The following is a 14,496-nucleotide window of genomic DNA, read 5'->3' on the forward strand; positions in this document are numbered from 1 at the left end:
CCCTAAGATGTCAAGCAAAATATTATTTGTTGCGGATATTCCGACCACATTATTGCACAAAACAAAATATACTGTAAATAATCTTTTTTATAACATTATTATTGTAGGCATTGTTGCACCGTGCTAATAAGTATTATACAGATATTCCGACTACAATATTGCATAGAAACATAGCGTGTTGAATGCATCCTGTAAAAACTTTTAACAATTATATTATAGGCCTTGCTGCACTGTGCTAAAAATTTTTTAAACGAATACTCCTACCACGTTATTCCTCAAAAAAATTGAGCATGGAATACACAAGGAGTAAACCTGAAAAAATATTTAATACAAAGACTTTATAAATAGACAAATCGGATTTTCCGTAATTTTTAAAGTTAATAAACCGCAATAACCGAAATTACTAGAGCATATTATTTCATATAAAAGGACAAGCGATTTCTTGTCCAAAACATAAAAAATACAATAAATTCACCATACAAATAACAATTTAAAAACATTTTTATACAACTAACATAGCATTATGTCTAAACCCGTCGGTCAGAAAAACAACAACATGTCTGATTCATCTGAAAGTATAACTATCAATTTTGTTATTGCTAATTTCAATAAAAATAAGCTTGTATATAAGAATATTGGTAAACAAACGTTTGTTTGTGATCCAAAAAACAACAAGGATTATGGGGTAAAAATGTTGACTGAAAAGGCCAAAAATTTGCTTAAACTAAGTAATGATAAGGCAAAAACATGGACATTTACAATTGAATTAATAAGGAAAAAAGGCGATGCTAGAATTCCAATGCATTTTGAGCTAACAGATAAAATAAGTGAAATTATCAAAATAGCAGATATAGATAAATCCATTAATTTTATTATTCATTTTGATTAACCGATTATCAAATGAAGCCCAACTCAAGTAGGGGATACAAGATACAAATTGCTACCAGGTTATTTTAAATTTAGTCAATGTTTTATATGCGGTAGTCGACCCACATGCGGTATTCCCTCTTTCCATCTTCAAGGGTTACCACGGGCAATATTGCCACCAACGCTGCGATACCTATGCCTGACATTGTTGTCTAACATCAAATGTTAACAAGACATTCACAGCGCTATCCATACAGCGCTGCCTCTTTTAGCTCCTTATCAGACATTTTCAAAACTTTAGTTATTTTAGTTCAATCTATTCAGTACACCCACACTCAGGATTTATATTATAGTTTTTGTTATAATCTGTTGATTTAATATTAAACTATCAATAAATTCAAAACAGTTATAAATAAATTTTATTAAACGAATAGTAAGCAGTGTTATAGTAAGAGGGGGGCGTAAGGAGCACTAGTTGTCTAGTGTTAAAAGTTAGGGGTGATTTTATAAAAGGTTTTATTACTTATGTTTCTAAAGTTCTACTAGGGCCGGCCTCGTCTTATATATGTGCCTCGTCGCCTTTGTTGTGCACATTGCCAATTGTGCGCTCCGTTGGTGAGAACTGGATCTTCTGCGAGCAGACCGGTATCTTGGCAAGTCAATGTTGTTATTTTCGCGTGTGTGCGCTCATGCGTGTGCATTGCAAAATGGGGAGCATGTTTGGGCATCAATGTAATGCCTCCCTAATTTACGCCTGCATGATCCAATTAGCGTCCTATCAATCGGCACGCAGGTGGAAACCTGTTTCGCGATTCTCAACCTCAATATCCACTTCGATATCTTTAGTCTGTGCAACAATAGTAATTCAGATTTAATTTTCCTTTTACAATTTCATCCATGTTTAATACTTTTTGTATTATCCCAAGAGCGATTTTATTTAAATCTTTGATTTTTGAATTCTGATCTAATTCAATGACTTTTAGAGATATGCCTTTTCTGCGGTTTGGTAAAATTAATAATCAAGGTCAAGGTCATTAAAGGTAAGGCTATTTTTATTTGCTTTATTGGACATTTCTACTACTGCTGCTGCTGCTGCTTTATGTTTTGATTGACTGGGTGTGTTTTTAAACCTTTTTTGACTGGGTGTGTATAAGTATGGACAAATATGTTGATAATGGTATGAATTGAAAATATAATTAAGCCTAAAATTAAACCTAAAATTAAAAGTAAAAAACAAAATAAAAAACGGAGAAGTGGGCAAACACCTGTTACGCAGCCCGAGGATATGGGGGTAGATGCTGAGGGCGAAAATCATGAGACAGATTCTCGTCAGCTTACTGATGGATCTGATACTGACCAAATTACAGGGGACTAAATCAGACGCCACTGTTGACATCCAGACATACTGTCTGTCTCGAAATAGATGTGCTGGGCGCAAGAATACAGACATGCCAATTATGCCGTATCAGAAACCCAGGTTACTTTCATAAGGACCAGTTCTCGCGAACGGAGCACACAACTGCCAGTGGGTGCCACAAAGACAAGGAGATATATATAAGGCGAGGCCGGCAATAATAGCACTTTAGAAACACTAGTAATAAAACTATTTATAATTTTACACCCACTTTCTAACACTATTACAGTAGTGCTCCCCCACCCCCTCTTACATAACACACCATTAATTTATATAAATGTTCAGTATAAAATTATTTTAGATTAAACGCTGTTTAACTATTTATTTCATTTTGCATAGATACACTAAAAAATAACAAGTAAATACTCGGTTTAAACAGCAAAAAAATGTACAAAGCTAAATGTCTTTTACTCCACTCCACTTACAATATATTAATAAACAAAAAATATGTTTTGCGTTCACTTTTTTATATAGAATACACGTCTTTTTATTTTAAACCCAGCATTTACTCATTAAAAAAGAGAGTAAATTTTTTTAATTCAATCCTTCAATTTTTTGGCACAAGACTCGGTATCCTCATTGCTGCCGGCGTCGTCCTCAAGACACTTTCTTTTGCCATCACCATTCTTCTTCTTCTTCACCAAAGCAGTCAAGTCATTGACCTTTCCGCCCTCCACAGCGACCAAAAACGCAGCCCTGGCTTTTTCCTTCATCTCGTCATCCAACACCACATCGTCCTGCTGCTTTACCGGGTTCCGCCACTCCTCAATCTTCACCCTCACATCCTCCAAAACCTCCCTCAGCCCCTCCTGCTCCTCCAACTCTGCAACGTCCAATCTCCTTGCTAAAATCTTCTCCACCTCCGCCATCTCCACCAATGCACCCTCCGTATCCTCGTTGTACTCCAAGGCCAAAGCAACCTTGTAGTGGAGCTCGGCTAATTCGCGATCATCGGCCTCAAGGTAAAGCCGTTTGACGTGGAGTGCTGCGGTAAAGTCCTGTTGGGCTTGAGGAAAGTTTTCTGATTCCATAGAGACGTCGCCGAGGAGCATTAGGGTTTCGGCGTACTTCAGTTGGGATTTCCTGTCTGTTTGTTTTGATTGGATCAGTCGCGCAGTATCAAGGACATCCCAAGCAGCACTAAAATCATCATCCTCCCCCTCTCCCTCTCCTTCTCCTTCTCCCTCGTCACCATCCTCCTGTTCTTCTTCCTCTTGACCCTCGGGGTTATTCAGTTGGCGGAAATCCGGCTCACCCTCAAACGCAATCCTTCCGCCTTTACTGCTACTCCCCAGCTCCCTATTGTCATCCTCACTCTCCTCCTGTTCGTTGTCGGAAAAGGTTTGTCCAGTAACCGCTTGAGCCAAGGTTTTTTGGGCCATCAGGGCAGTTTGCTCAATGGCGTTTTGAAGCAGTGCGCGCCCGTACATGACAAGGGCATCGGCGTAGCGTGGGGACTCGGGACCAAAGACCTGCTCGGTGATTTGAGACATTTCTCCAAAGGAATCAATGGCTTGGGGCCAGTCGGAGAGTGCAAAGGCACGGGTGCCTTGGTCTAGGAGGCTGGAGATGACTGGCATGACGGAGTCCAGGGTGGAGGAGCTGCCGGTATCTGGTTGTTTGCCCTTTGACATTGGCTGAATGAAAAAATACTGAAATTAAATGAATTGAGAAAAAGATTTGTTTAAATGAGAAAAAAGAAAGAAGAAAAGAAACGCGTTCAAATAAAAAATATAGTGAAAATTTTCTAATTCCTTGTGGTACGCGTGCAAATGGCGCAAAAGAAAAGAAAAGAAAAGAAAAGATAATCATATCCTATTTCTTTCTTTCTTCTTTCATTCCAATATATATATATATATAAAAAACAATAATCCAACTTTTATGAATTCGCTATTATGAATTCATTATTCGACACTCTCGAGTCCTCCGTCGGCACATCCCTACGTCAGCTCTTCCCCCAAGCCACCAACAACATGGCCGGTACAAGCACACATGGCCAATCGGCGCATCAACGAGCACAGGCCTTTAGCAGCTCCGTGAGCAATGTGCACAAGCAGCTGGTGGAGCTCAAGGCGCGAATCGAGCAAACACCTGAGCTCGCCACAACAGCACAAGAGCAACTACACAATGAAATCCGCCTATTGCAGCAGGACATTCGACTAAAGGATGGTGTGCTGGAAAAACACAGGGGGACTTTGCGCGGGCTGGCACAAGAACTAGGCGCGTTCTCAGGGTAATATCTTCAATCTTGCTTTCATACTCTGTTTTACGTATTGCCAATTAGCTGTCGGCGTGATCCAGCGAGCAAGGGCGATTTGTGATGGATGTGCCTTTTGGCTACTTTTGTGGTAAGCATCACCACATAGGCCATAAGCTCAGCTGAGCCGAGCGCTTGCGAGCTTAGTCAATGCCGAGCGCGCATCGATGCAGTGGCGGCTGAGATAGCATTGATGCAGTAGCGGCTGAGATAGCATTCAGTCATTGTAGCCCTCTCCTCTGCCTATAAAATGGCAGCAGGGAGGGCTCACTTCACTAGGAGGCCTCCTCAGCTTTTGTTTTAATAAAGATTTATTGGACTCGTCATTTCTGGCGATTGCCACGCCTTTTTTTCTCTTTTTGTTTTGTTTAACACTAACCAATAAAAAAATCATTGCAAATCAATTATCCGCCCATACAAGTACTCGGCGCCAAGATCGCGCAAATAGCTGCGTGCCAATTCAGCCTCGCGCCCGGAGCACACCAGCCTCTGTCTCAGCATCGAAAGCGCCGGCATGGCATTACGCCGCATCGCCGGGTTGTCCAACAGCCGGTACGCAGCCGCGCGATCCGCCGCGACCAAGTAGCGCAGGCAGGCGCGCAGCCCATCCTCCGACCTGCGCGCCAAATGCCGTCGCTGAGCCGAGCCCAGCCGAGCGACAATCTCGGGACTCAGCGGCACACGCCCATCCGCCACACACGCCAGCAGCCACGTTTCCCACCGTGCCGCGCGGTCGCCCAGCCCGGCCTGCACATACGCGCACACCAGAAGTACAACCATGTGCAGCTCCCAGACACGCAGAAACTGCACGCTGGCGTTGGCCCCGGACGGCGCGCGCACGGCGCCGGCGGCCTCGAGCGCCTGCGACACCGTTGTGCCGCGCGGCTCCGGCGCAAAGGCGTTCGCCACGTGGCCGGCCTCGCGCGTCCACCCGGCGGCAGCCACCTGCGCGAGCAGCGCCGGGCTAGCGCGGCCGTGGAAGTCCGCGGCCTCGACCCAGACGCCAAACACGTGCTCGGCGCCAGCCACCGACACGCGCGCGTCGGCCAAGTGCGCCAGCACCACGGCCACCGTTGGCTCGGCCGGCCACGACGTTGGCGCGCCATACGCCAGGCGCCGGAACACAGGCAGTGCCAGCGCAACCTGGCCGGCCCTCACGCAGGCGCGCAGGTACAGCTCATCGGCCTTCCTGCTGCCTGGCACCATCCGGTGGATGTCGCGCGCCACGGCGGCGTTGCGCGACGTCGCGCAGCAGCGCAGCAGCGCGCAGGCCTCGGCAGGCGCCATGTGGGCGCGCAGCGCCGTGTGGGCGACGGCCGCATCGGCGCCGCGCTTGAAGGTGGACAGTGCTGTGAGCAGCGAGGTGCGCGTCTCGGGCGTCTGCGCCTTGGCCAGCGCCAGCGCCCCGGGCACAAGGCTGACGGGCGCAACGGCCGCGCGCTGCGCAAGCGCCAGCGCCTGGTCGCCGTCGCCGCGCAGCGCCGCCAGCCACGCGGCCAGCACCACGAGCCGCGCATCGGCCAGCGGCGCCAGGGACGCGCGCAGCGCCCAGTCGCGGATCGCGTCCGTGTCGGGGCCGGCCGCGTGGCGCTCCGGCGACGCCAGCAGCGCGTCCGGCACGTCGAAGGCCGCGTCGTCGGCGAAGTTGCCGCGCCGCGCCTGCGCCCACACGCCCGGCGGCAGCGCGCACACGAGCGCCGGCTCCAGCTCGGCCACGCCCGGCGCGAACCCCGGGACGCTGGCCGATGCGTGGCGCAGCGCGTCGAGCATCAGCCGCCGCTTGGCCGCGGCGCCCAGCGAGCTGCCGAAGAGCACCGCCCAGAGGAACAGCCGCAGGGGCTGGCGCGCGCCCAGCGCCAGCGCGCGCGCCGCCGGCGACTCGGCGCCGGTGCCGCTGCGCATGAGCCGCTGCGCGGCCGCGGCCAGCTGCACGTGCAGCCCGGCGACCAGCGCACCCGGGTGGATCTGATCGGCGCCGCCCATGGCATGCACGGCGCAGCCGGCGGCGAAGAGCAGCCGGTCGACGCCCAGCCGCTCGCGCTCCGCGGGCGCAGCGAACGCCTGCTCGATGCGCGCCGCCGACTCGCCCATCAGCCGGCGCACCAGCTGGCGGAAGCCGCGCGCGTACGGGCGGCTGAGGTGCGCCGACGCCGGCGAGTGGTACGCGGCCGAGAACGCCAGCCGCGGCGTCACCGCCAGCGCGCTGGCCTGGACCACCCACAGCCGCGCGCGCGCCGACCACACGGTCACGCCGCCGCGCTCCATCTGCGCAATCGCGTCCTGCGCCTCGCCCAGCCGCCCGTGCTCCGCCAGGCACAGCGCCAGCGCGGCGAGCGCCTCGTCCCGGTCACCGCACTGCGCGATCTGGCCCTGCGCCGACTCGAGATCAAGGCACCGCGCGTGCGCCAGCGCCAGCTCGCCAGCCTCCGCTGCGCTCAGCGCCCGCATGCCGTCGGCCTTCGCGAGCCGGGCGAGCGCGCGCCCGCGCGACACAAACCCCTCGGCGCGCAGCCGCAGCTGCCTCAGCCCCGAGCCAGACCCGGACCCGGCACCGGCCCCGGACCCGGCGCCGGCGTAGTCCGCCAGCACCTGCTTGGCAGTCAGCCCGGCCAGGCGCCGGTCCAGCGGGCCGGCAAACTGCGGCGCCAGCACAGCTGCGACAAGCGCGCGCACAACGTGGCCGCTGACGTGCTTGGCTGCGCGCCCGGTCCGCGCGAACCGCCGGTCCGTCAGCTGCACGCCCAGGATGTCCAGCTGCAGCTCGGTCAGGAGGTTGACCAGCGCCAGGCATTCTTCCCAGACGCCGTGCTGCGCGATCGCACGCGCGAGCCGCAGCGCCACCGCGGTGTCTTGGATCACGTGCGTTGTCCGCCTGTTGCCCGGCGACTGCTGCAGGAGCCCCTCGGCGCGCATGGCGCTGGCGATCCGGTACGTGGTGCTGAGATCGCCGGACGAGATGCTTGTGTCGAGCGCGGAGAGCGCTTGTGCGCGGAGCGCCTGCTGCTGCTGCTGCTGCGCCTGCTGCTGCGTGTGTGTGTGCGTGTGCGTGTGCGTGTGCGTGTCTGTGCTGAGTGCTCTAACTGAGGGTGTGGTCGTTGTGTTGGCCCTGGCCTGCATCCGAATCTGGCTCCGGCTCTGGCTCCGGCTCTGGCTCATATTTTGACTCTGCTGCTTTGATCCTGCGCGTTGTGTTATCTGTGCTGCGACACTGGGCGGTCGCCGGAGCCCGCCTCTGCGAGCCAGCGCGTTTCTCAACACCAGCATTCTATTCAACGTTCTAAAAAGGCAATTGTGGATTCTAAAAAGTCAACACCCGCTTCAAAGCCCTAGTCAAAGATCGTGTTTATAAAACAAAATGTAAATATATACCAGCCAGCGAGTTTTTTTTTTTAACAAGCGAGAAAGAACAAACGAATTGGATTACTATTCGGAACAGAAAAAAAAAACCAAGGCTTTTATTTTATGCTTCTCTTCTTATCAACTGAATTAATTTTTTTCTCCTTTTTTTTCCAAATAACCAGTTGATCCATTTATTATTTTCTATTGCGGTCTGCTATTGGCTTAACCGATTTATACTTTTTGTAAAGAACATGGCGCATCATCCGCTCTTTTTTTCTCTTCCTCTTTCTTTCGTTCATACAACTAATTTTAATTTACGCTCTCTTGTACAATATTGCATTTCCAATTATTTATTTTTTCCAATCTCAAATCTACTTATTCGCAAACATGCCCAGCCCACTCGAAGACTGGTACCTACGCATCCCCATATGCACTCGCGTCTACCTAACCAGCATCGTCGCAGTCACTCTCGCTGTCCAACTCGACTGGTTCACCCCGCACCAACTCCTCTATACACCCACATATACCTTCAGCAGGGGCGAATACTGGCGGCTTCTCACTACCTTCCTCTACCTAGGTCGTTTCTCCCTGGACATGTTCCTCAACATGTACTTTATCATCCAGTACTGCCGCGACCTCGAAGAAGGCTCCTACCTTACAAGGCCGGCGGACTTTGCCTACCATATGGTGCTCCTGGGAATCACCCTGTTGGTCATTGGGCCAATAGTTGGTGCGTACTTTTTGAGCCATATGTTTGTCACTGCATTGACTTATATTTGGTCTAGGTACCATGCCCATATTTTCATTAACTTCATGGGGCTCATTACCGTACCTGCCGCATATTTCCCTTGGGCGATGGTTGCTTTTTCGTTGGTTGTCGAGGGCGCGTGGCCGGTTAATGAGTGTGTGGCGATGGGGGTGGGTCATTGCCTGTGGTTTTTGGCCGATGAATGGCCGAAGAGGCCAGAGAGTGGCGGGAAAACTTTAATTTCTGCGCCTGCTGTTCTTTGTCGCTGGTTGGGCCAGGATTTGCCCAGGAACGAGACTGATGATGATGATGATGATGATGATGCTGCTGCTGCTGCTGTTTTTGAGGAGCCGCTGCCTGCCTATGCTGAGCCAGATCATCAACGCAATGAGGATGTGAATGTGAATGTGGCTCAGGATAATATTGATGACGATGACGACAACCGGCCGTCGTTGCGCCGCAGAGCGCCCGCACTCAACACACAAGACCACAACTAGAAGAAAAACATCTTTTTTCCATCTTCACCATATAATCTTCCTTCATTTCATTAGCTGCATCAATACAATACATTACAATTTATTTTCATATTTATTTAAATATAAAAAATCACTTTCCAAAGCTTCTATTTCTTTGCATCCGCAACAATCTCTTTCTTCTCTTCCTGCTCATCTAGTCTCCGCAGTTTAATCCCAATCGAATCCAGCTCCATACCTAGCCCATGCTCCTGACGCAAAAGTGAAGCCCTAGCTGCACGCAAATTCTGCAACTCAATTCGCAAATCCCTCTCAGGATCCAACAACTGCTCTTGCTGCTGCTGCTGGACCATGTTGACCTGCTGCTTGATTGTGTTGATTTTATTCTCTGTCCGCCACTCCTTGAGCCTTATCCCACTGTATAGACCCAAGGGAGTTACGATAAGCCCAATCACAAGAAATTTGTTTTTGCGCAGGTATTGAATTGCCGATAACATTAATTGAATATAAAGAGAGAGAAAAAATGAATATGGAATATGAAATGAACTCTGAGGGGCGATTCTGGTAAGGTTTTTTTTTTGTTGGTGCGCAATTTTTGTACAAATTATTGCTTTATGGGGTTTATTGCAAAAGTTCCTGATTGTGTGATTGTATTTTTTATTTTTATTGTGCAAAATCAGCAGATAACATTAAAAAACACTTCAACTTCATCTCAGCATTACTCGCTTATTTTTTATTTGGACCCGGCCCAAATATTGTTTTATTTATTCAAAAAATTTTAAATGTTATTTATAAAAAAAAAACTCCTAGATCGTTCGAGTCAGTATTGTCGTATTTAGTTATCAATAACCAACTCAAAATATTCCGCTCAATTTATATCCGTCATTGTACTTGTTCTTGTTCCTCCCAACAACAACACCTCTTTTTTTATTCGCTGCAATTGGCTATGTGCCAACGATAATGCCTTTCGTCCAAAAACTTCATCACTTCTAGGCACATCGGGCATCTAGCCACAATGTACGGGTGTGGATTATGTGTACATTGCTCTGACAACATATTAAAGGCCATTATTTATATACGCAAAAAAAAAGTTTGAAAGATGAAAGAAAAAAATTCACAATTACCATTTTTTATTTGTGAAATTCCTAGGATGCATTCTGCCCCCCCCCCCACCTTGTATATTATTTATATTTCACAGCACATTGAGAAATAAAATAAAATATTCACCAGAAAAAAACATTGTCTTATTCTCATGTGTTTATTCTTTTGTCCCGAAAATAATGATCCTATATACTACAATAGGATACCACATGTGTAGCGGAGCTCGATACGCATGGAAATAATTGAACAAGTTGCTTTTTTTATTTGCCGCATTTGCCGTTTCCATACTCGCTTATCATAATTTTTTAAATATTTTTTTGACGCAGTGAAATTGAGGGTAGGGGGGGGGAAAGAAAAGAAGAAATTGTATATATTGTTCATACGGCCCGAAACACAAACAAAAAACCTGTTTTTTTAATCGAAAATTTTAGTGAATAAAACAAGCATGAAGTTATTGCCAAGCCATAAAATAATATTTGCTTCCAATTATCCGATAAACATTGAGAGCTCAAGCCAATAACACCATAGTAAATAAATTTTGCTTGAAAATTAGATTTAGAGTAAATTATACATAATATTATTAGACAACATTTGCTTGGAATCACTAATTTAATTAAATAACCAATTTCAATGTGCGCGGCAACCATGAAAGCACCCCATATACATGAAGAATAATAAAAAATTATAAACATCTTTATTTTTAAGCCCAAATGAACCGCGACCACCTACCAAATATGCCAAGTATTGCCTGTCTTTTGCAAAAATGTCACATTTTTATTTTTAGTGACATTGTTTTAAGCCCCAACAAATACTTTTTTTTCTCTTTATTTTTTATTTTTTATTTTACATAATTGTCCTATATTTATCCACCCAGCTATATTATTTGTATTCTATTGTTTACCGTGACTGTTATTAATGCCATTGCCGCTCGTCTGCCAACCGACGTATTTATAAATCTCATTCCGTATACAACCAACTATTCAACTAACTTTACTAATTGAAAGCTATTATTGCCAACACTGGCTGTTTTCCGCAATTGGAGATAACCTGCTAAACCAGCTGTGTATATAACAGTCTATATTGAATACAAACAATCAAGCGGGCATCTCAAGTAGCCCAAAGACCGTGAAAATAGCATTGCGTTTGCAAGCAGCAACATGAAACTGGCATTTATGACAAACAATGCAAACCATGTCAGTGTCGACTGCTAATCAATTTTCCCTCAATATCAGCACTGTGTTGTTTTGTTAAAAACACAAGATATAATGCAACCCCAGACATACGATTGGTCCAATGTCAAATATTTGTGTTACATGGACAACACTATTCACGAGATGGACAGAACACTAAAGGCAATTAAATGTGCAATGTCTCTAATTGTCAAATGTATTCCCCACATTACTAAAATAAATATTGATAATTGTTACGATAATGCAATGACAGCTATCACAAGCCAAACTCTGATTAATAAATATCCAAGCCAACTTTCAGTTCTACGTTGCAATTCAAACATAGATATATGCGCCTGCCTGTGGATTTTCGAGCACGTTGACTGTACTGGGTATTGACATAAATAATGCCTCCTTCATCTTTGCTTTTAGGGCATAGATACCAAGGCGCTGAAAATGCTGCACTTGAGAAAGGTACCAGCTGATTTTATGTGGACACAACGTGATGACCAAAGCGTAAATTGTATGATGAAGTTTTCTAATCTGACCGACTTGGAAGTGCATTAGTGCATTTTGTCAAGTAAAATAATAATGACTTTGAAGCCTACCCTGTAACGCACATCCTGCGTTTAAATTTGGCGAGAAAATAATACGATTTCCAGCACTTGATAATATCATATTAGTAGATTTACCTGTCGATCTAAACACAATATTTGAAAACAATTCATCAAACTCGTTAAAAAGTATGAACAATTCAGATGATGATATCACACGATGGATAAACATAATGCATAGGCGCAATAACAACATATATGGTAAGCAAGTCGTATGGTCCCAGATGGGCAAAAAAAGTTTACAATGGCAAGTTTATACAAAACCAACCAGATACATTGATTGAATACATTCCAGTTGTGGATAAGCAAGCTATGAAGCATTTTGTAACACAGTTTACACTCCAGCCATGCACAATTGATGGCATTAGTATGAGCAATCTCAACCTGGCATTGGTTATGGGCATTAATAATATAATTAATATTTTGGCAATATTGCCAAACATTACTGAATTGGAAATCAAGTGTTTCAGATGCAATCGACATATAAAACCCGTGACATTTTCCATATACGAGTCATTGGATAAACCCAGTGCCTTCACTTGCTAACAGACTGCAAAGCCTGTCTATTTATAATTACAGGCACTTTGAATAAAGATATGTAGCGAAAGAGTTGAAGATTTTGCTTGTGCAACTTGGCTCATTAAAGACGTGCCGTCTTCCCGTCAGAATATTGGATGAAATGGCTGGATTTTCGGATAAATATAGCGATGCATATCCTCACATTAAATTATTGGCTATTAATGAGGATCTATTTTTGCATTATCATGTATGGTAAGAGAAATGGAAAATAAAAAGCTATTGTGACAAGTTATTGACAACGGTTACCAAGCACCAGTGGTCAAGTAACCTTTTTTTTACCTTTTTTTACTTTCTATACATTGTTATAAATAAAAAATATATTCTATACATAGTCAAACCTGTATCAACATTGTGCATGGTAAGTCATTAGCATAAAGTGTGTGAGCAAAATAGCTGTTGATGTCAATATAATTACTTATTCGTTGAAAATAATGTCAATTGCTGTGGCTGAAATTCATGCTCTCGACCAACTGCGAGAAGTGGCTGTTCCTGTCAGCAAGCAGCTTTTCGGGCGTGTCGAACTCTGCCATCTGGCCGTGGTCCATCACCAGGATGCGGTCGCTCTCCATCACAGTGCCCAGCCGGTGCGCAATGGTCAGCACAGTGCATTCCTTAAACTCGCGGCGAATCACTTCTTGCATGATCTGGTCAGTCTTGGAATCCACGTTGGCCGTCGCCTCATCTAAAATGACAATCTTGCGCCGCCAAAGAAGTGCCCTACAAAGACTGATGAGCTGTTTCTGGCCGACACTAAAATTGATGCCATTGTGTTTCACCCATTTGTTCAGCCCAACACCCTCGATCCACAGCCCCTTGTCAGAATTTTTGCCATCCAGAGGCTTGACGTACTTCTCTGTTGGGGTATCAAGAAGGTTGCTAATTTGACCCGCACGGATAGCTGCCCAGACTTCGTCGTCAGTGTACTCGTTGGCCGGATCAAGATTGTCACGTATAGTACCCTTGAACAGCGCCGGGTCCTGCGGAATGATGGCAATGCGTGATCGCAGGTCACGATAGCCGATGGTCGAAATGTCAACGCCGTCGATACTAATCTGGCCGTTGGCTGGCTCAACCAAGCGCATCAGCGCGTATGTGATTGAGCTCTTGCCTGCACCCGTGCGCCCAACAATGCCAATCTTCTCGCCGCCTCGTGCTGAAAAGCTGAGCCCTTTGAGAACCAGATCCAACTCTGGGCGGTAGCGCATGCTGTAATTGCAGAACTCAATTACCCCATTCTGCGGCCAACTAGGTTCTAGCGTTGCACCATCAATGACCACCGATGCCTCGCGCTCCAGCTGCTCAGTATAAATGTAGTAGCGCAAAAGTGCCTGTATTTGGTTCTCAAACTTGCCGGAAATGTGATTTAGCGCGTTCACACGATGAAATACATTTAGGGACAGCAAAGTCATTGTTTCGATCTCTCCTGGAAGTACAGGAGTGCTAGTGTAAAGACGACGACGGATACTGAATAGCAAGATCCCGCTGTGGATGATCTCAACGCAAACAGTAGCCATCATCTTGCGCGAACTGTCCAATACACGACAAATGTGGCCAAAATGTATTTCGCTGGAAAAACTAGTTCTTAATCGGTCCAGGTATACGTCGGCGCATCTGTGAATCCGAAGTAACAATTTGTGTTGAGATATCACTTCTGGGTGACTTAAGCTACTAAAATCAATATACTGGTTTAGAATCCGCGGGAACCTATCTATATCTCTGAATAGTATTTTGGACAGTGCAGTTAGGCCAGCTAGCGGCAAGCACAGCAGCAGAATTGTTGGCGAAAATCTTATAGCCTGGATTATTGACGAGACTGCCAAGAAAGTCTCAAACAAAACAGTATTGCATAGGGTCTTTGGAAGGTGGTTGGATATATAAATCCGATCAGCCATAAACATTTTTACCAGGTCAGAGGAAGAGAGTCTCTCGGCAAGT

At 46.5% G+C, this 14,496-nt stretch overlaps 3 protein-coding genes across 3 annotated transcripts; 2 read left to right on the forward strand and 1 right to left on the reverse strand.

The window, feature by feature from the left end:
- Window positions 1-2,180: 2,180 nt before the first annotated feature.
- On the forward strand, window positions 2,181-2,519 carry BX661DRAFT_190041 (uncharacterized protein; the record flags this gene model as incomplete). The annotated part of the gene is given in 2 exon segments (XM_051537624.1): window positions 2,181-2,274; window positions 2,291-2,519. 2 exon segments carry the CDS (start codon window positions 2,181-2,183, stop codon window positions 2,440-2,442), a joined length of 246 nt encoding a protein of 81 aa, XP_051388533.1. The 3' UTR covers window positions 2,443-2,519.
- Window positions 2,520-4,113: 1,594 nt separating this feature from the next.
- On the forward strand, window positions 4,114-4,853 carry BX661DRAFT_190046 (uncharacterized protein). The gene has a single exon (XM_051537625.1). The coding sequence runs from the start codon at window positions 4,177-4,179 to the stop codon at window positions 4,516-4,518; it is 342 nt and encodes a 113-aa protein (XP_051388534.1). The 5' UTR covers window positions 4,114-4,176; the 3' UTR covers window positions 4,519-4,853.
- Window positions 4,854-9,247: 4,394 nt separating this feature from the next.
- BX661DRAFT_201307 (uncharacterized protein) lies at window positions 9,248-9,595 on the reverse strand (the record flags this gene model as incomplete). Its single annotated transcript, XM_051538480.1, has 1 exon — window positions 9,248-9,595. The coding sequence occupies one exon, from the start codon at window positions 9,593-9,595 to the stop codon at window positions 9,248-9,250; it is 348 nt and encodes a 115-aa protein (XP_051388535.1).
- Window positions 9,596-14,496: the final 4,901 nt, after the last annotated feature.

Source organism: Kickxella alabastrina, assembly GCF_025024165.1.
Source record: "Kickxella alabastrina strain RSA 675 chromosome Unknown BX661scaffold_56, whole genome shotgun sequence".
NCBI classification, from domain to species: Eukaryota; Fungi; Kickxellomycota; class Kickxellomycetes; order Kickxellales; family Kickxellaceae; genus Kickxella; species Kickxella alabastrina.

Bases quoted from the DNA above. Each gene is read 5' to 3' on its own strand.
- BX661DRAFT_190046 (XM_051537625.1), top strand. From the start codon at position 4,177: ATGAATTCATTATTCGACACTCTCGAGTCCTCCGTCGGCACATCCCTA.